At 37.8% G+C, this 22,581-nt stretch overlaps 1 protein-coding gene across 2 annotated transcripts in view; it reads left to right on the top strand.

Annotated features, from left to right (window-relative positions):
• The window catches only part of csmd3a (CUB and Sushi multiple domains 3a), a 777,572-nt gene that overhangs the window by 659,696 nt on the left and 95,295 nt on the right, over nt 1-22,581 (top strand). For both annotated transcript variants that reach the window (XM_049467549.1, XM_049467548.1), the window contains exons 57-58: nt 3,895-4,077; nt 8,106-8,282. In XM_049467549.1, coding sequence (XP_049323506.1) covers nt 3,895-4,077; nt 8,106-8,282 — 360 coding nt within the window. The remainder of the gene's footprint in view (nt 1-3,894; nt 4,078-8,105; nt 8,283-22,581) is intronic.

Below are 22,581 nucleotides of genomic sequence, written 5' to 3'. Positions count from 1 at the left end.
TGGTTGGCAACAGCAATAAAAATGTAATAAAGATGATTAATAATTATATTTTTATATTATTGTAGAGGGATTTCCATCCACCAAGTTTTTTTGTCCATTTTGAAAATGCACATAGAAATGAAAACCACCGAGGTCCTAAAACGGAACCTTGAGGGGCTACACAATACGTGTTTAGGTTTCCTGGTGCACAAAACAAGCTGTTTTTTCTATCACTGGAGATGTTTCAGGTCTAAAAGGGTTAAGAATATGGACCAATGATGTCTCAGCACTACAAGTAGAATGAAAACCATAATAAAAGAAGATAAACAAATTCAACATTCATGATGTTGGATGATAACCAGACAGGCAGTTAATGAGCTATGCATGTACTCGGCCATTAACCCCTTATGTTCCCTGACAGAAATATATGCGCAGACAGGGCCCACAGACTCTGTAATAAAACAAATAATAAAATATACTTCTTATGATAATACTTAATTACTATCATTTACAGACCATTTTACTTGAGTTACTATCTTTATCTATCTTTAACATTGTTGTGTAAACTAAAATTACTATTAATACTATTAATTATACTAACTAATATTATACTCCTTTATTATGGCTGATTCCTGACAAATTAAACATACACACTTCCCTCTGAACTCAATAAAAAAATAGTAATTTTCCCAATGTGCCTGAATTTTTTTTTTTTTTTTTTTTTTGCATTTGCTGTCTAATTTACATTTCTTTGGAGTTGTCATGTTCTCCCAAAAGCTCAGAAACATTAACGTAGGCATAATAATTGCCTATAAATAGGTTTATGTGATAGCAACACCCAGCTTTTAAACTTTGAATTTATTTCTAAAATACCTCGCAGGAGATTCAAAAAAAAGAAAACGGGCTATAGTTTGGACACCCCTGTCTTACAGTAATGGAAGTAAATGGGAGTGCTCCTGTTCTGTATTATGTCATTATGAGTTCTAGAGCCAGTGTTGGGAACTGAGGGCCAGAGTTCATCACAGTTGGCTGACTTCCCTGCTCAAACCCATCTACCAAACCTCACAATTACCAGGAAATTTGTGAGGTCAGGAGAGGTTGAGTAAGAGATACACCACTGTTGTTGAACACAAACTGTATTTATATCAGCTGCTTCAGGCATATTTTGATGCACTAGGAGTCTAAGACAGGAATTCTTAACCTTGGGGACCCAAAAGGGTCCTGACACCATCCCTGGTGGGTCACCATCCCCAAGGGTGATGCTACACTCTGTATGTGACTGGAATCCTTGAAGCTCTTCACTGTGCAGTTTAAACAATGATGAACAGCAAACTACACTATAACCACCATCTTAACTGAACTTTTATTTTACTAAAATGAACTTTTACATAACAATATTTGACCAAGAATTAGCCAAACCTTTCTGCAAGGTGTTTTAGGGACCGTAGAAAAGAAACAGACAAAATAAGTAATGATTAACTCTTCAAAATGTGACCTGATTTTGTTTCTGGTTTTATTTTTCCTATTTTGGTAGTTTACCTTGAAGTTTTTGTTCTGGTTTTTGACCACATTTTGTCTACTGTTTATCCCTTTTTGTAAGATACCCAATGAAAAAAAAGCAGTTTAAATTACTAAACTAAGCATACTAAGCATTTTTATATCTCAGTGCACTAAAGTGTTCTTGTAGCCACATTAATAATCAGTATATTTAAAGAGTGCTAATATAGAACAACTATTTTTGTGCTTATTATAATTTAACTGTATAAAAATTGTGCTCAAGTCTTACTTAAATGGTTCTAAGTGTACTTAACTGTACTAAAATGGAACAATTTTAAATATACTTAATGACATTTAAACACGCAGCAGCATTAGCATTAGCCGCTAGCCGCAGCACTAGCGGGATGTAAATGCCACCCAATAGCGCTAGACAAAGGAACCCTGAGTGTTCCGGTAACCCAGGGCACTATCAGCTAGCGCTTCATCCCACAGAGCTTTTTTTAAACATGGTAAACACAAAGAATGCAGTCCAATATACTCGACTCTGAGCAGCGAAAGAGCTAGCGCTGTGGTTAGCGGCTAATGCTAATACTACTCCACCAAGCCTTAGTGCTGGAGAAACTTTACTGAAAACTTTCAGTGGAGTGGCTTTACTGCTTTTTAATACCTGACTGGTAAAATTCATACATAAGTTACACTGTCGATTTTTGGGAAAATCAAATGATTTTAGTTGCGCCTTATAGCCCAAAAAATACGATATTCAATAAATATGATTTAACCATCCTAAAACAGTACCAGACATGTCTGCTCAGTATTTAAAGAGGGATTTCCTGCATCAGTGCTAAGCCTGAGGTCATTTGCAGCTCAGACCTACGCACTTAATTGTTTAAAAGCAGCTTTTTAAAGGACTTGGCACACAATCAAATATCTTGACTTGATGTACATGTCATTTTGAGAGAAAGGCAGAATGAGAGAAATGAGAAGTAAGAAGAAAAGAAATCTAGGAGGAGTTTTCTACCAGTAGATAACAGACTAGAGCATCAGCATATCAAACCAAATCAAATGTTTCATATTCAGCTTCTGTTAGCTTTGTGGCTCCAACTCTGCTGAGGCTGACTTTTCACATTAAGGCTACACAGGCGTAGCATTGCTTAATTTTAGCAATTGTAGATGATAATGGCTTAAAGCCAATGAAAACACAAAAATCAGTGTCTCAGAAAATTAGAATATTATATGAAACCAATTGGTACTTTTGGCAGTGTGGGCAGTGTGCCAAGTCCTGCTGGAAAATAAAATCTGTCTCTATAAAAGTTGTCAGTAGCAGAGGGAAGCATGAAGTGCTGTACGATTTTGTGGGGAAAACAAAACTGCACTGACTTTAGACTTGATAATAAAACACAGTGGATCAACACCAGCAGATGACAGACATGACTCTTCAAACCATCACTGATTGGTGGAAACTTCACACTAGACCTCGAGCAGCTTGGACTGTGTGTCTCTCCACTCTTCCTCCAGACTCTGATCCCTTGATTTATAAATGAAATGTAAAATTTACTGATGATCAGTGATGGTTTGGAGAGACATGCTGATCATCTGCTGGTGTTGATCCACTGTGTTTTATTATCAAGTCTAAAGTCAGTGCAGTTTTGTTTTTCCACAAAGTCTTACAGCACTTCATGCTTCCCTCTGCTTTATAGAGATGCGGATTTCATTTTCCAGCAGCACTGTTTGTGTACTATTGTCTATACCCAGCAACCCTGAGGGTGGAAATGGCACTGGGGGGAATGGTGGTGGGCAGTGATGTCAGTAACGCATTTCTTAGACCATATTTTATTTTTTATAAAAAAAAAATATTTATGTTTAGTTAATTCAAGAGAAATTGTCTATTATATATATATATATATATATATATATATATATATATATATATATATATATATATATATATATATATATATATATTAGGAAATAGTTCAACTTTAAATGTCTAGAGATACATTGTTGCTGTTAAAATGCATTTTCCAATAAAGGGAGTATTGGCAAAACTGGTTATAATGTTTATGTTAAGGCGGTGGGAGGTGGTGTCTGCAGCTGCTTAAAGTAACTAATACAGTAACTTATAAAGTAACTAAGTTACTTTTTAAAGGAGTAATCAGTAATCGGATTACTTTTTCAAAAGTAACTATACCATCACTGGTGGTGGGCAGGTGTAGAGGCTAAAACCCTCTGAAGCTCTGCTAAAAAGAGCTGTCTGAGCTTTACCTCAGCATGTTTTCTTAATATCTGATAGATCCAAGGTGTAAGTTATTACAGAAAATGAAATCTTTAATGGTCTTTAAATGTAAAGAATGCTTTAAACATTGTGTGTGTGTTTGTGTGTGTGTGTGTGTGTGTGTGTGTGTGTGTTTGTGTGTGTAGGTGACGTTGCAGGCGAGTGTGGTGATCCAGGCACTCCAGCTCATGCCACGCGTGAGGAGGGCAGTTTTCAGCTGCGCAGTAAAGTGCGCTTCACCTGCACTACAGGACACACGCTGTACGGCTCGGCCGAGCGCATCTGCTTCCCCAACGGCACCTGGTCCGGGAGACAGCCCACCTGCAAACGTAAGACCACCTGCTGCCCCTCACACTGCCTTTTCATCTGCTGCTTAGTCACAGACAGTAAAACATGTGAAACATGTTAAAAAATTAAAAAGCATCTCCGTTCATTACTCTGTATGTAGATAGTATATATAGTATAAATACTTGGGTTTAAAATACTTCTGTAGAAGTTAAAGTATCAACTCAAGCTTTTTACTCTTTTAGTAAAAGTGTTTGAAAAAAAGTACAGCTTTCAAAACTACTTAAAGTATAAAAGTAAAAGTAATGTAAAAAGAAAAAACAAAGTCATAAAGAACAAAAGCTAAGGCCGAACCACAAAGTCCTATAGTGCACTCCACCCGCCCCCCCTTCCCCCCTTCCCCAAAACACATTTTCCTATAATATTTATAATGATTTTAATGTTCTATAATTTTTTTTTTCTGTTAGAGACTAAAACATTTTATATGACATAAAAAATAATAATATGAGATAAAAGATCAACATTTTTATATCCAGGTATTTACATCTGGATCTGATTTATAGTTCAGAAGATTCAACCTTTTCTTATGAGCAAAATTATTGCAACATATGAATTTAATAAGACTTGATATTTAGTTGCAAATCCTTCACTTGCAGTAACTGCATTATATATTTGACCCAGTGACTTCACTAACCTTCTGAATTCTTCTTCTGTGATGCTTTTCCAGGCTGCAGTGGGTTTTGGGTTGTTATCTTGTTGAATGATGAAGGATCTCGTCTCGTTGGTTTCGTCTTTTTTTATTCACAGACAAAATGTTTCTTTTTAGAACTCACAATGTTTCTGTAATCAGCTGCTGTGGTTTTCCTTGGTTTACTACCTGTTCATCACCTGTTATTAAGTGACTAGTACACCAGTGATGACTTTCTTGTTTAGGACATTCCAAACAGTTGTTCTGGCTATGGACAATATTTGTGCTTTAATGTATCTAAAATGTTTCAATATCTATCTATCTATCTATCTATCTATCTATCTATCTATCTATCTATCTATCTATCTATCTATCTATCTATCTATCTATCTATCTATCTATCTGCTGATTTGTCTATCTATCTATCTATCTATCTATCTATCTATCTATCTATCTATCTATCTATCTATCTATCTATCTATCTATCTATCTATCTATCTATCTGCTGATTTGTCTATCTATCTATTTATCTATCTATCTATCTATCTATCTATCTATCTATCTATCTATCTATCTATCTATCTATCTATCTATCTATCTATCTGCTGATTTGTCTATCTATCTATCTATCTATCTATCTATCTATCTATCTATCTATCTATCTATCTATCTATCTATCTATCTATCTATCTATCTGCTGATTTGTCTATCTATCTATCTATCTATCTATCTATCTATCTATCTATCTATCTATCTATCTATCTATCTATCTATCTATCTATCTATCTATCACAGTTGCTTGTTTTTTACCCATAGAGAGATCTATAACTCCTCTAACTATAAATGCTTAGTATGCACACAAAAAGAAACAAATCTGAAATTGAGCGCTGTTTATTGTTTGAAAAACAATTAAAGTGTTAACATAGTCACGTGTTCCAATACTTTTGCTCACAAAAAAAAACGGTTGCGTTCAGACAGAAGGTGCTGAATCTTCTGAACTGTGTATCAGATTTAGATGTTAATATTTGAAAATAAAATCTGAAATGTTGATATTATCTCATATTCATCTTTTAATTTTAAATTCAAATGTTTTCAGTCTAAAGCAGAAATAATGGGATTGACCTCTCTGTTCCAATATTTTTTTCTTTTTTTGTGCACACACATGCACCAAATCCTTTTTAACTCTATTAGCATGCATGAACGCCCTCAGTGTTCATTATAAAGCTTTGAAGAGTATATAGGAAGTAGCGTGACCTTTAACACGGTTTGTATAGCCGCAGTGTCTCTGGGGGGAGCGGTTACGGCCGGACCCTCGCCCTGAAAATAATAATTTACACGTTGTTAGCCGGGGGGACCCCAAGGGGCGCAACCTCTCTGGAGCCTGTGTGTTTTCTGATCTAACTAGCTTGTCTGGCATTAAATTCCATCATGCCCTATGAGCCTTCTGGACCCTGGGGTGCACACATACACACACACAAACACACACACACACACACACACACCACCTTCACTGTTTATACCACTCATGCTCTGTGTAACTGGACTTAGTAATAAGCTATTCGATGCTTGGTGTGTATTTCTATACTGTATTTCTTTAGGCAGATGGAATACAGGGTTCCCGTGGTTCCTTAAAAAGTCTCAAAATGTCTTAAGTTAAAATCTGTATAATTAAGGTCTTAAATTGTCGTAAATTTACTGTAAATTTGCTGTAGTTATTACTTTTTCAGACAGTGCGTTTAATGCTAGTGGGAAAACATATACTAATCTTAGCGGAGAGCTTCCTAATGTTAGCAGGGAGAGAGCTAAGATTAGCGAAGAGCTAGCTAACATTAGTGGCAAGCTGGCTAACATTAGCAGGAAGAGAGTTAAGATTAGTGGAGAGCTAGCTAACATTAGTGGCGAGCTAACTAACATTACCGGGGAGAGAACTAAGGTCAGCGAAGAGCTAGCTAACATTAGCCGAGAGCTAGCTAAGGTTAGCAGAGAGCTAGCTAACATTAGCAGTGAGAAAGCTAAGATTAGCAGAGAACTAGCTAACATTAGCGGCGATCTAGCTAACATTAGCGGGGGAAAAGCTAAGGTTAGCAGAGAGCTAGCTTACATTATCGAGGAGAAAGCTAAGGTTAGCGGAGAGCTAGCTAATATTTGCAGCAAGCTAGCTAACATTAGCCAAAAGCTAGCTAACATTAGCTGAGAGCTAGTTAAGGTTAGCGGAAAGCTAGCTAACATTATCGAGGAGATAGCTAAGGACAGCGGAGAGCTAGCTAACATTAGCGGGGAGAGAGCTAACATTAGCGGCAACCTAGCTAACATTAGCTGGGAGAAAGCTAAGGTTAGCAGAGAGCTAACGAACCATATTGAAGAGAAAGCTAAGGCTAGTGGAGAGCTAGCTAACATTAGCAGGAGGAAAGCTAAGGTTAGCGGAAAGCTAGCTAACATTTGCAGCAAGCTAGCTAACAGTAGCCAAAAGCTAGCTAACATTAGCAGAGGGCTAGTTAAGGTTAGTGGATAGCTAGCTAACATTATCGAAGAGAAAGCTAAGGTTAGTGTAGAGCTAGCTAACATTAGCAGCAATCTAGCTAACATTAGTGGTGAGAGAGCTAACATTAGCGGGGAGAAAGCTAAGGTTCGCAGAGTACTAGCTAACATTATTGAGGAGAAAGCTAAGGTCAGCGGAATGCTAGCTAACATTAGCAGGGTGAGAACTAAGGTTAGCGAAGAGCTAGCTAACATTAGCAGGGAGAGAGCTAAGGTTACCGGAGAGCTAGCTAGCATTAGTGGGGAGGGAGCTAAGGTTAGCGGAGAGCTTGCTAGCAGGGAGAGAGCTATGGTTAGCAGGAAGCTAGCTAACATTAGCGGTGAGTTAGCTAGCTAACATGCTAACATGTTAACTTCATCAGTGAGCTGGCTAACATTAGAAACAAGATGAGTCTTGACTAAGACTATAATAAATAATACAAACATTTAGGATGCATCTTTTTTAAGTTTTAACTTTCAATACAATACATTATTTTCTACCAAAGATATTATAACTATATTTTTGGGTCTTAAATTATATTTTTTTAGGTCTTAAAAAGGTCTTAAACAGTGTAAGAACCCTGGGTATAGCTCTTGTGCTCTGGAGATCACTAATTTACTGCTGGAACATTTGCATCGTGATCTGCATCGGAAGTCAGCCCGCAAACGCTCAATCAATATTTACCCCAGAGCCGCCGCTTTGTTCCGCAGGAAGCATCTGTTTGTGATAATTACGTTAGATTTAGAAGATGTGGACATGCAGGCTCTGTGGCACGTGTGTGCTCTTATTATCAGAAGACTGCTAATGATATTTCCTTCTATTTCTTCTCTTTCTGTTTCTCTATCTCTCTCTCTCTTTCTCTATAGCCGTTCACTGTGGGAACCCAGGCAGCCCCCCTAACGGTCGAGTCTCCCGTATAGACGGTACAAGCTTCTCTCACTCTGTGGTTTACTCCTGTGTGGACGGATACCGTCTCTCCGGTTCACCCACTCGCCTCTGCCTGGCCAATGGGACCTGGTCTGGATCAGAACCCAACTGTACCCGTAAGTGTGTGAAGGCCTAATTCTTGTTTATACATCTGTAAAGCTGCATATCAAAACAGGTAGGCAGGGTCTTTATAGGTCTCTATGGGGTCCAATGCATGCCTGCTGGGACAGACCAGGGCTGCTCATTATGGTATGGGGTGGACCCACGATTCCCTTGCCTACTCACGTAACAGGTTTAAAAGATTAAGTATTCACCAGGGTTAACGTCACATGTGGGAAGGCCTAATTCCTGTTTCTACATCTGTAAAGCTGCAACAGTTACAGACTAGATGTTTGACCATAAAATGTGTAATATAAGGTGTGTGATGGTGCCCCTGGGGATAGGGGCGTGGCCACCATCATCCAATAGTCAGGAATCACAGACAGGGACAGGGACAGTTAGTGAATAAACATAAAACGTACCAAAATAAGTCTAAATCATATAAATGGCCCAGTGGGAATTGGTTTCACACAGACATAAATGCAAACGCACCAAAATGCGCACCAATGAACCACATGAGCAGGTTGTGTCCTCTGATTAGTCAGAGCTGCCTGGCGTGGGAGTAAATATAAATATAGGAAAGTAAATATAGCGAGAAGATTCTGTATTCCAGCGTGAATATCTGTGCTTTAACACTAAACTCTGAAACGCTGCACTTTCAAACACAGTGTTTGGACGTGCAGCAGCACAGATGTACACATAATAAATCAAGTCACTCGGCTGTGAGTAGTGAACGCAGCACAGTCTGCGTGTGTGTGAACACAGTGTTTATTCATAGCTGTGGTAATTAGCGCTATCTGGCTAAAAGATCAGACTAAACTGTGCCTAATCGGCAGTTTAGCTCAAATAAATGGACTATATTTAATAGCTGGGGATTACGTTCTCACCAAAGCTAACCACTACAGAATGCGATTACTGTTTCCACACCTGCTCAATTGGACAGCACTAAAGTTTTAACCGGACCAAACAGTGCTGGTGTGGAAATGCCCTTAAAGTTCTTAGATCCGTTCGGCGCAGGGTTTCTATACCAGTCCCAGCTGGCTGCCTAATCAGTCCAATGCGTTCCAGCTGGGACAGACCAGGGCTGCTCATTATGACCTGGGGCGGACCCACGGTTTCCCACCTCCTAAGGTCACAGGTTTAAAAGAACAAGTATTCACCAGGGTTAACATCACTAAGTCTGGAGTAGAAACCAACTGCAACCATAAGTGTGTAAAGAATTTTGTGCAGAAACAGCAAAAAACTGGTAGATTAAACCACAGAAAACCAGAAGACCAGAATCAAAAACCCGCCAGAAACAGATTGGAGAAACCACCCAGTATGCATTAGAAGTGGTTGGCAGTACTTCACAAAGAGTTAGAGCAAAAAGACAGGAATATACAGTATAAACAAATGATTGACTAGGTGTTTGCACATAAAACGTGAAATATATGGTTTAAAGGAATGTGTGAAGGCCTGATTCTTGTTTTTACGTTTGTAAAGCTGCCAATCAAAACAGATATGTACAGAAACAGCAAAATAAAGAGTGAAAAAAGGTCAGAATACAAAATTAAATACAAGATAACTGAGCAAGACAAGAAGATTTAGGTGTAGGTGCTTGAAATATAACGTTTAAAAAAGCGATCACTACATCTGTGAAGGACAGATTCTTTGTTGTCTATTCGTAAATATTTGAACAACTACAGATATGTGCAGAAATGGCAGAATTAAGAGTAAAAAAGGTTGGATATAAAAATACAATACAAAACAAAATACTGTATGCCTCACTCAAAGGATTGATTAGATGCGTGCACATAAACTGTGAAATATAAGGTTTAAAACAGCGAATATTCACCAGGGTTCACTTCACTAAGTCTGGCTCAGAACCCAACTACACCCATAAGTGTGAATCTGTGAACAAATATGTGCAAAAACAGCAAAACCTGGTAGATCAAACCAAACAGTAGAAAATAATCATCATAATCATAATGCAGAAAGTAATAGACCAAAGAAATCACTCAGTATGCAATAGAAATAGTTGGCAATACTTCGCAATTTGTGAATCTGTGAAAAAATACAGATATATTTAGAAATGGCAAAATTTAGAGTAAAAAAAGGTCAGAATACACAATATAATGTAGGATAACTGAGCCAAAACAAGAAGATAAGATATGCCTCACTCTAACACTCTAAGGATTGACCAGATGCTCGCACATAAAACGTGAAATATAAGGTTTAAAAGATCGAGTATTCACCAGGGTTCACATCACAAAGTCTGACTCAGAGCCCAACTGCACCCTTGAGTGTGTGAAGGCCTAATTCTTCATTCTGCATTTGTAAGTCTGTGAAGAAATATTTGCAGAAACAGCAAAACTAGTAAAAAAAAAAGGTCTGGATAAGGAATATGGGCAAGCAAACTGAGCCAAAACTGGGCCACAACAAGGAGAAAACAAATGCCTTACTGTAACACTCGAAGGACTGATTGAATATAAGCTTTACTAGAGCGTGTATTCACCAGGGTTAACATCACTAAGGCAGAAACCAGAACAGATATGGACAGATGCAACCAATATCTACTGTATGCAAGAGTATAAAGCAAGAAGCTCAATTATCATCAAACATGTGAAAACTAGAACAAACCATGCAATAGAAATGGTTGGCAATACTTTGCAAAGAGCATGTACAGTATAGACAAAAGAACAATTAGACGCAGTTGAAACAAATCAGCAGAGGTGGAAAGTAACGAATTACATTTTCTCACGTTACTGTAATTGAGTAGATTTTATGAGTAATTTGTAATTTTTAAAGTAGTTTTTACAATAGGTAATTTTACTTTTACTCAAGTACATTTTGACACAAGTAATTTACTTCGCTACATTGGAAAACTCCCAATTACTGAGTGAAAAATGTAATGCTGGGAAAAAAAAACAAAAAAAAAACATTTGTCTGACCAATTGACCTATATAAAAAAAAAAATGGATCATAGAAACCTATGCCACTTGTTCTTGAAAATGTTTTATAGTATGGTCTGAACAAATACTTCCTGAAAGGTCCAAATTATTATGTGGAATAATAGTTCATTAAAAACTATTTAATTTTTTTTTTTTTACTTTTTTACATCAAATAATTAAAAGAAACTATGTAACTTTTACTCAAAATACATTTTAAATTTAGTACTTTTTTACTTTTACTCGAGTAGATTTTTAGATGGGTACTTTTACTTTTACTTGACTAGAATTTTAGCAAAGTAAAGGTACTTTTACTTCATTACAATTTTTCAGTACTTTTTCCACCTCTGCAAATCAGTACTCAGGTGACATACACAGAACAAGTGAACTGATACAGAGTACTGTAGAAGAGTGGGATCATGGGATGTGTAATGAAATGAGATAACAGAAGCAAAAGGGAGACCAACAAATGTAACACTTACAAAAGTGACTACTTACATATACTATAAATATACTACTATAAAATGTTTCTAGACAACTAAGCACATTATTATAAGGCATTCCTTTATTATTATTATAAGCATTATTATAATGCAGCAATAAGAGTTTTGTTTTAATGCTCTATCGTAAAATAGTTTTATATACAGGCGCATCTCAAAACAAAATAGAATATCACTGAAAAGTTACTTTATTTCAGTAATTTAGTTGAAAATGTGAAACTTATATATGTCATATAGATGTATTAAACACAGAGATTTATCTATTTTAAGCATTTATTTTTTTATTGTTGATGATTATAACTTACAGCCAATAAAAACCCAAAAATCAGTGTATCAGAACATTGTAATATTATATAAGACCAATTGATACTTTTGGCAGTGTGGGCAGTGTGCCAAGTCCTGCTGGAAAATGAAATCCTCATCTCTATAAAAGTCCTCAGCAGAGGGAAGCATGAAGTGCCGTAAGATTTTGTGGGAAAACAAAACTGCACTGACTTTAGACTTGATAATAAAACACAGTGGATCAACACCAGCAGATGACATGTCTCTCCAAACCATCACTGATCATCAGTACATTTTACATTTCATTTGTAAATCAAGGGAGCAGAGTCTGGAGGAAGAGTGGAGAGACACACAGTCCAAACTGCTTGAGGTCTAGTGTGAAGTTTCCACCAATCAGTGATGGTTTGGAGAGACATGTCTGTCATCTGCTGGTGTTGATCCACTGTTTTATTAAAACACTGCCCACACTGCCAAAAGTACCAATTGGTCTTTTATAATATTCAAATTTTCTGAGACACTGATTTTTGCGGTTTTATTGGCTGTAAGCCATAATCATCAACAATAAAAGAAATAAACACGTAAAATAGATCACTCTGTGTTTAATACATCTATATAATATATAAGTTTCCCATTTTAAACTCACTTACTGAAATAAATTAACTTTTCATTCTTACTCTCTGTGCTTACTGCCTGGGTATGTACTGTATAAAATAGACAAGACCATGGCCTTGAATAACTGGTAGAAACAGCATGGTGGTGTTGCTATGCTAGACCTCTCTGATTGCTTTTCTTTCTATTCCTGACCCTCTAGTAAAACAGATGTGAAAAACAGTGTCTAAGCAATTCCGTTAGCTAATTAAAGCTGGTTAAGAACTTGGTTAAAAATAAAAGACACCTAAAGGAATAAAATGTAGTATTTTTACCATAGAATTGCGGCTTCTGAATCGTACTGCTCTTCCAGTTGCACAAAGCTCAGTACTCTGCTAACTGCACTATGTAACTTGGGTAAAGCAGGCATGATAATGCTTGCGAAAACTGTATAATAATGTGTAACCCAGGTAAAATCATGTTTATTACCCTAATATTACTCTCCTACACCAGTCCACATGATTCAGCCCACCTTCAGTGAGGGTTCTGTATCCCTCAGCTTGTCCAGAAATGCACGTGTAAAGCATGTTCCTAGCGGTGGCTCAAATCATGAATTACCTTTTCATATAGTGGTAGGAGAACACACTGTAAACAGTTTATATTTTTTAGCTTCATTCATTTGATTTCCACAAATGTTTTCTTGGTGACTCAACTTTAAATGTATCATTGCTCAGCCTTTTGTTATGGCTTTTTACTATGCATTTTTTTACAGTGCAGGAACATAGGAGATGCATTTATGTATTACAGTCATTTAACATATCCCCTTACTAATTCATCTGTACATACAGTGGCGTGAAAAATATTTGCCGTCTTAAAAATGTCTTTTCCATTTTTAATGCATTGCATTATCAAACAAATTCTAATATCAGACAAATATAACCTGAGTAAATATATAAAAAGCACTTTTATAAATGGTGATTTCATTCACTAAGAAAAAAAAAACTATCCAAACCAATCTAGCCCTTTGTAAAAAAGTGACCAGAATTACTCCAAAAGGGCATTGAAAACTCATCCAGGAGGTCATAACAGGTCTCACTTAAAGCCTCAGTTAAGGTTAATGAGTGTTAATGATTCAATAATAAAAAAAGAGACTGGGTGAAAATGGTCTTCATGGCAGAGTTCCAAGATAAAAATCAAACATTGATGATCAAAAAGATCAAAACGACCCGTCTCACATTTACCAACAAACATCCTGATGATCCCCAGAACTTTGGGTAAATATTCTTTGGACTGACGAGACAAAAGTGAAACTTTTTGAAAGGTGTGTGTCCCGTTACATCTGGCATAAAACTCACATAATTCCAGAAAAAGATCATCATACTGAACATAAAACATGGTGGTGGTAATGTGATGGTCTGGAGCTGCTTTGCCGTAATAGATGGAAGCAGGAATTCTGCTGTTTACCAGATAATCCTGAAGGAGAATATCCAACCATCTGTTCGTGACCTCAAGCTCAGGAGTACTTGGGTTCTGCAGCAGGACAATGACCCAAAGCACACAAACACAAAAAAGTCAACCTCTGAATGACTTTAAAAAAACAAAATTAAGTTTTGGAGTGGCCTAGTTAAAGTTTGATTGACTAAAATGCTGTGGATGATCTTAAACAAGAGTTTTAAGGTGGAAAATCCAACAATCCAACAATGTGTCTGAATTAAAACAATTCTGTAAAAAGAGTGGAACTAAATTCCTCCACAGAGATGTGAAAGACTCACTGCCAGTTATCAGTAAAGCTTGATTGCAGTTGTTGTTGCCAAGGGCGGCACAACCACATTATTAAGTTTAGGGGTCAAAGACTTTTTTACACAGGTCTAGATTGGTTTGGAACCTATCTAGCCTAGGTTTTATCCATGTAAGCCCCACATAAGCATGCTGGATTGGTCCTTAAAGGTGCAGACACTCCTGAAATCCCAGTATATTGCCTTTAGGTAAACCTGCAAGGCTGCCCTTAGCACAACCAAGAGCTAACTGAGACTCTTTGCAGGGAATATATGTCACTGCCACTTTCCTGCCAGAAGAGACAGAGGGAACATGTAGCAGGACATTCAGCCGATTACCGACTACAAAGTGACACTACATGTCTGTGATGGTGAACCATCTTCAGCCCTGACTGAAATACCTTAGGGAATCTGCTGTCCAGCATGTGAAAGTCCTAACAGATATCTAAAATATAAATAATACTGAGCCAGACAACTACCAAGACAACTACTGTCATCCCAGTGCAGAAGAACTCAGAATCTGTGGACATGTAGAACTTATTACTACCAGACCTGTAGAATCAAGAAATCACTTAAATAGAACCCGTCTGACAACATGAAGCAGATAAAAGATCTCAAAAATTAAAAAAACAGATGAGAAAACAAAGTCATTGATCATCTATCAGCCTGGAAAAGGTTATAAAGTCATTTCTAAAGTTTTGGGACTCCAGAGAACCACAGTGAGAGCTATTATTCACTAATGGAGAAAACATGGAACACTGGTGAACCTTCCCAGGAGTGACCGGCCGACCTAAAGAAATTACTCCAAAAGGGCATGAACAACTCATCCAGGAGATCCCAAAAGAACCCAGAACAACATTTAAAGAACTGCAGGTCATACTTAAAGCCTCAGTTAAGGTTAATGAGTGTTAATTATTCAATAATAAGAAAGATACTGGGTGAAAATGAAAATAGTCTCCATGGGGAAAAAACACTGCTGACCAAAAACAATACAACCACCCATCTCACATTTACCAACTAGCATCTTGATGATCTCCAGAACTTTGGGTAAATATTCTTTGGACCGACGTGACAAAAGTATAACTTTTTGAAAGGTGTGTGTCCTGTTACATCTGGTGTAAAACTACCACATGATTTCAGAAAGAGAACATCAGGACGTGTAGTTCAATCACAATGAGGTACTTCAGACTTTTTTTGAGGCCTCCTGATCCACTTTAGCATGTGTATCAACCAAGTGGTCCACTATCACCTATAGAAAGGACAGTTATTTTATATATGAACAAAAGTATTGGGGCATTTACTCAGTCATTCTTCTGAAATCTGAAAGTGCCGTATTAAGATATAAAGATCTTTAGCGGGAGTCATTAAAAGGTGGGAACAAGATTCTAATCTGTGGCCACAACTTATAAGTCCATGGGATCGAGATCCTAATGCACGGTCACTGTTTCTTAAGGCATGGAAATGAGATCCTAAAGAGTAGCCACAACTTTTTAAGGCATGTAAACGAGATCCTAATGCATGGCCAAGACTTTAAAGTGTGCGAACAAGGTCCTGATGCGCAGCCACTACTTACTACTTAAGACATAGGAAAAAAAATCCTAATGCATGTCTATGGCTGATTAAGAATGAGATCCTAATGAGTGGCCACTAGTTAGTAAGACATGGGAATGAGAACCTAATGCGTGACCACAACTTATTAAAGCATAGGAACGAGATCCTAATACATAACTCCTAGTTATTAAGGCATGGGGAAGAGATCATGGGAATGATATTATAATATGTGGCCAAAACTTATTAGAGTATGGAAACAAAATCCTAATGCGTGGCCACAACTTATTAAGGCATGGGATTGAGAATCTAATGTGTGGCCACATCTTATTAGAGCATCGAGAAAAGATCCTAATCAGTAGCCACAACTTATTAAGGCATGGCAACGAGATCCTAATGCATGGCCAAGACTTATTAAGCCATGGGAACAATATCTTAATGCACGGCCACTACTTATTAAGACATGGGAGAGAGATTCTAATGTGTGACCACTAGTTATTAAGGCATGGGAACAAGACCCTTAAGCATGGGAACAAGATCCTAATGCATGGCCAAGACTTATTAAGCCGTCTGAACAAGATCTTAACTTAAGTCGTGGGAATAAGATCCTAACATGTGCCCTAGTCATGTGGCTACTAGTTATTTTGGTGTGGTAACGAGATCCTAATTCACGGTCACAGATTATTAATCATGGGAATGAGATCCTTATTTGTGGCCACTAGTTATTAAGACATGAGAATGAGATCCCAATGCGTGGCCATGGCTTATTACGGAATGGTAGCAAGATTCCAATGCGTGGCCACAACTTATAAAGACATGGTTACTAAAATATGATGTGTGGTTATGGCTTATTAAGGAATGTTAACAAGATCCTAATGCATGATCGTGGATTATTAAGGAGTGGGAATGAGACCGTAATGCGTGGCCATGGCTTATTAAAGTGTGGGAACAAGATTCAATTGCACAGCCAATACTTATTAAAGCATGGAAACGTGATATATAATACATGGGGATAGCTTTTCCTCAATAATCTTTTCTCATTAAAATTATTTTGTTCCCACACACTAATAATTAATCATTGGTAAGATCAGGATTTTGGATGATCACCACCCCATCTCTTCATCCCAAACTTATCCCAACTCATCCTCAAAGTACTGGATTTAGCTTGATTAATAGCCCACGCTTGATTCATGTTTCTATGTTCCAGAGAGTCCTATTCTATTAAAACACCTCTCTATTAGGACTAGACAAGGGTTGGAGGCTGTGGAATCCTCCAGTGAATTGGGAGGACATCCAAAAATATCATTAATGTCTCTGTACCCACCACTATTACAACCTTCCAAAAATGCTGTGTCTGCAATGTAAGCTCTAACCTCTCACAGTCTGCTCTTCACCTTAACGCTGTCTGGAAAAAGCCACCAGAGCATCTGCTCCTCCTGCAGCAGCAGCAGCAACACAACAGTTTCTTCCCCCGGGCAGTCAGATTACTAAACCCCCCACTGCTGACCCCCAGCATCCAGCTGGATCCTGCCCAACACCCATCACAGACTGACCACACACCTCTTAATCTTCACTGCAGACCTGCACTGTGCTGTTCTTCATTTGTAACACTATTTAACCTTCCTGTTACGTTTGTTTAATAGTTTGGACACAACTTCTTATTCATTGTAAATTAATACTGATGTCATCAGGACTCTGAATGAACTAAACTGTTTTAAACAAACCACAATACTCTGTCAAGCATTATCTGGGGTGCTGTTAACTTATCCTGTGCAACAGAGAAAACTCTTGGTCCTCCTTTTCTGGGGTGGGTCCTAATGAGTGCCAGTTTCATCATAGCACTTTTAATGGTCTTTAAAATCTTCTTAGTCATTTTTTATTTACTTAGTTGAGTAGTTCTTGTCATAATCTGGATTAGAACATTACTCAAATATTCACTATTCACTGTATACCTGTAACTCTACCTCTTCACTACTTTACAACACTCTCAAACATTTAAATCAAGAGACAAGAAATTCAAGTAATAATTAACTATTGACAAGTTAAACACAGCTGTTAACTGAAAACCTGAATTCCAGGTGACTCTACCTCATAAAACTGACTGAGAAAATCCAGCCAAGATGTGTAAAACTGTCTCTATCTAAGCAAGAGGTGCTACTTTAAAGAATCTAAAATATATTACTTCTACAATTAAATAACTTCTTTACATTCTGACAATTTGACGGAGAATCTGCCTTTTTCCTCTCTGCTCCACTTAATAAAACTCAGATTAGTAACAGGAATCAAACCCAAATTCTGCACGTTTGAAAATAGATGTAAAAACTAGACAAACATAATGAAACTAAAGGTTTGGAGGACATTAAGTGTTTGATTTGTATTCAGGAAAATCTTGATTTTAAAATGAAGTTCAGGAAAGAGACACTTTTACAATTGTATTCATTATATTTTGACATTAGCAGATTTACTTACATAATGTTTTCTTTATATTTTCTATAACAATTTTTAATAACAATTAAGCTTTTCAGTTAATGTTCCTTATCAAACATAAAAGCTTTTTATGTAATGCTTGAAAAGAAATCCTTAAGACTTAGGGGTGTAATGTCAGGCAGACAATTGATAAAAATCCTGGGCTGTTAAGGGGTTAATATATCAACGTGCCAAAGTCAGAGCTCACCTGGTTCTTAAAGAAAATGATTGGTCTATTTCACATTACGCCAAAAACACACCCATGATTAATTAAGAGAATTAGTTTATACGATTTGCACATTTCGAGCTATGCAAGGTATATTTTTTGTGCTCTCACAATACCAAAGACACACCGACACGCCCTAAATCCTGCTGCATGATGTGTAATTGATTGGTGCGCCATAGATTGATAAAATAGGGCCCCAAATGCTGTGCTAAAAATATGGGACTCTTCTATGGACACCAATTAATATACTTGATGCATTTGTGTCCTGTTTAGTTAGTGTAGTGATTGTCCTGTATATGTATCTTCCATTCTGTTTATTGTCCCATATATACACTGTACATTCGTGTCATTTATCTTCCTTCGATGTAGTCCTGTATAATGTGCTTCTGTGCTGTATTGCACCATATTTTATTACAGTGTGTACACAAGCTGCAATAAGGAATGACAATAAAACCACTTAACCCCCCCCCCCTCCATCCCCCAGTTCTAACCCAGTGGAGATGGTCTAATCTGACATCTTCCACAGCTGCAATGATATCCTATTGGCCTAATGGCAGGTGATATATATATTCCAGCATATGATATATAACTTCCAGCAGTGGAAGATGTCAGATTAGACCATCTATATATATATATATACCGGTATATATAACACATTGTTTTATTTAATACATTATTTAGTGCATTTCAGTGATCAATGTTGTTATATATACTTTTGTGATTCAGGATTAATGCAGAAAAATACATAAGAGAAATCTTAGAGCAACAGATGCTACCTTCAGGAGCACATCATTTACGGGGCTTTGATCCAAATCCCGGTTATGCAGTTTGCCATCAGCTGCCGGAGCCCTGAGAGAGCACAATTGGTCTTGCTCTCTCTGGGTGGGTAGATGGTGCTCTAGGATGGTGCTCTTGGATAAAAAACCTGATGTCTGTGAGCTGCTGTATTGGAACTGAGTCGCTGCGCTTTCCTCCGAGTTGGAAAAGAGGTGACGATTGTCTTTGCATGTGTCAGAGGAGGCATGTGTTAGTCTTCACCCTCCTGGTGTTGATGCATCACTAGTGATGGGGTATATACAGCTGACTAGCAAAGTAATAGGTGAAACTTGGCCAGAAAAAAATTCTTATTACCGATTACTTTTGGTGGTTCACCATTTCCAATTAATTATAAGGCGATAGCAGTAAACCACTATTTTCCGTCCATACTCTGCACCCCCAGTTAAAGTCTTGAAGCCCGTAGTGTCCAATTTGAGACTTGGGGCTTGTTTATTTTCTCCACAGTAGTAAGTAATTTGTGTCGCTGACCTCCCGGGCAGCCGAGGCCACCCCCCACTGTCTCAGACCATGTCAAACGACTCCATAATGGAGCCCTTATGCAGCCAAACCGTCCATTAGCGATGGTGCCCCGGACCTGATTACCCCGGCTCTCATCCAGTGTTAATCTCTTCACTTCATCCATTAACATTGCGTCACGGGTAGGGCCACATTGGCTAATGACAGCGAAGAGTCTTAATGAAATTCACCACCCCCCACCCCCTCCGTCTTCCCTACATCTTCCCTCTGTTCCCACCCCCCCCTTCATTATTTTGTCTCTATGCCAGCATCAATCTGGCATTATTCGTCAGCCGGAGATTGATCGCCGGTGTCAGATCGTCCAGCTATAATGCGTCCAGCGCTGGCAACAAATCTCTTTATATTAATAGGCGCTCTCGCGAGGTGGGCCGCAGGTCCGTCCCAACGCAGCAGCGCGATTGCTGGGTTTCTGTGGAGACTGTCTAATTACGATCAAGCCTAGCGGCCGGTTGAAGGTTCCTGTCAGCTCTTTGGCAGTGTTTACCCAACAGAGACCCAACAGAGAGCCGAGGCAACGGCTGGAGAGCGGAGAAAAAATGCCGTTCAGGGCCACTCTGCATCCGGCTGGAGAGAGGAACGGCTCAAAACTGATTTACGGTGCTGAGAAGATGCACATAAATGTATTTGCGGGGCGATGCATAGACAAGGTTTATGGGTAATCGAAGCTCGCAGAGGCTGCCAGATGTGATGCCCTGCATTTCAATGCTTCTTAACTTGTCCTTGTAGACTCGCAAGTGCTGGATTCTTTATGTCACAGAGTCTACTTTTACCTTGTATAACAATGGAAGGAGGGGACACATCACAGGGTTCGTACAGGGGTTGGACAATAAAACTGAAACACCTAGTTTTAGAGCACAATAATTTATTGTGGTGACAGACAGTTCTGGTGGAAACAGGAGAGTTGAGGTGCACATTGAAATCTGTCGTGATTTGAGCAGCCGTGGTTTTATGTTTTTTGGATACAATCCGGGATAGCACCCGAACATCCCTTTCAGACAGCTTCCTCTTACAGCAACCACAGTTAATCCTGTTGGATGTGGTTGGTCCTTCTTGGTGGTATGCTGACATTACCCTGGATACCGTGGCTCTTGATGCATCACAAAGACTTGCTGTCTTGGTCACAGATGTGCCAGCAAGACGTGCACCAACAATGTGTCCTCTTTTGAACTCTGGTATGTCACCCATAATGTTGTGTGCATTGCAATATTTTAAGAAAAAACTGTGCTCTTACCCTGCTAATTGAATTCTCACACTGTGCTCAATTAATGAAGATTGGCCACCAGGCTGCTCCAATTTAGCCATGAAACCTCCCACACTAAAATGACAGGTGTTTCAGTTTCATTGTCCAGAGTGAGATGCTTGCTGTAAAAAGTAGAAGTAGCTTTAATAATCAGAGCTAAACCAACAAGTTTGAACCTAGTGCTAACAACAGTACAATCCACAAACAAGACTGACCAAAACACCAGAGACAGGAGAGGAGCATTCTGGGAGTTGGAGTTTGCGAAGGTGGAAAAGTCAGTAGCGCCATTGGAAGGCGTGACACATGGACAATAAAACCAAAAATCAACTAAAACTATAATCAAAATTGATTACAGTAGTCCTAAAATTAATCTGATAAAAATGTTGACACACAATCTTTAATAATAAAATGTGTGTCAAACCCTGAAAACTCCATTGTGTAGAGCTAAATTACTGAATTACTGAATTAACTCTGAGCTGATGTTCTGTATTTGTTAGCTCAAAATAGATTTTCTCCAACACTAAACGAAAACACAAAGTTTTGTAGACCAAAATTCTATTACTTTTTCAAAACTTCCTCTGTGTTTTTTTTATTTTCCAAAACGTATCCAGGCCTGGAAATTGCTTTTTTTTTCAAATTCCATGATTATTCCATTGTTTTATGACCGTATAAACCCTAGACACATTTTTAACTGCAGAGAGTATAAACCTGAAGATATTTTATGTTTTGTCTGCTGAGCTTCATTGCATTAATTAATATACAATAAGTTTGGACACAACATATATTCTGTGTTTTGGTTTTTATTATTTTGGAATGTTCTGCATTCTAGATTAATACTAAAGTTATCCAAACTATGAAGAAAAAACTTCTTCATATGACAGTTATGCACATCTTGGCTGGATTTTCTCGGTCAGCTTTATGATGTAGAGTCACCTGGAATTCTGTTTTTTTTTTTATTTAACAGCTGTGCTGAACTCATCTAGAGTTAATTACTTGAATGTTTTGCCTCTTAAACAGTCTTAAGTGTTTGAGAGCATCAGTTGTAAAGTTGTGAAGAGGTAGAGTAACAGGTATACAGTGAATAGCTCTATTTGAGTAATGAACTAATCCAGATTATTTTAAGAAACAGTCAAATAAGTAAGGAATAAAAAATACTTTAATAATTTAAAGGTCAGTCAATCAGAAAGTTTTCAAAGTATACTTTTAAAGTATCATCAAGTGCTGTCAACACAAAGACAATCAAATATGTAATGATTGAACTGGCACTCATCAGGACCACCCTTAGGAAAGAAAGAGCAAGAGTTCCCTCTGTTGAATAGGAAAAAATCAGAAACTTCAGGTTAATAGCACCCCAGATAAAAGCCACCAAAAAAAGATCATTACATTCACACACAGCTTGTAGGAATTGTAC

The sequence above is a fragment of the Astyanax mexicanus genome, chromosome 1 (genome assembly GCF_023375975.1).
Source record: "Astyanax mexicanus isolate ESR-SI-001 chromosome 1, AstMex3_surface, whole genome shotgun sequence".
NCBI lineage: Eukaryota > Metazoa > Chordata > Actinopteri > Characiformes > Acestrorhamphidae > Astyanax > Astyanax mexicanus.
Note: the sequence above shows the minus strand (reverse complement) of the source record. Positions and strands in the feature narration are given on the sequence as shown.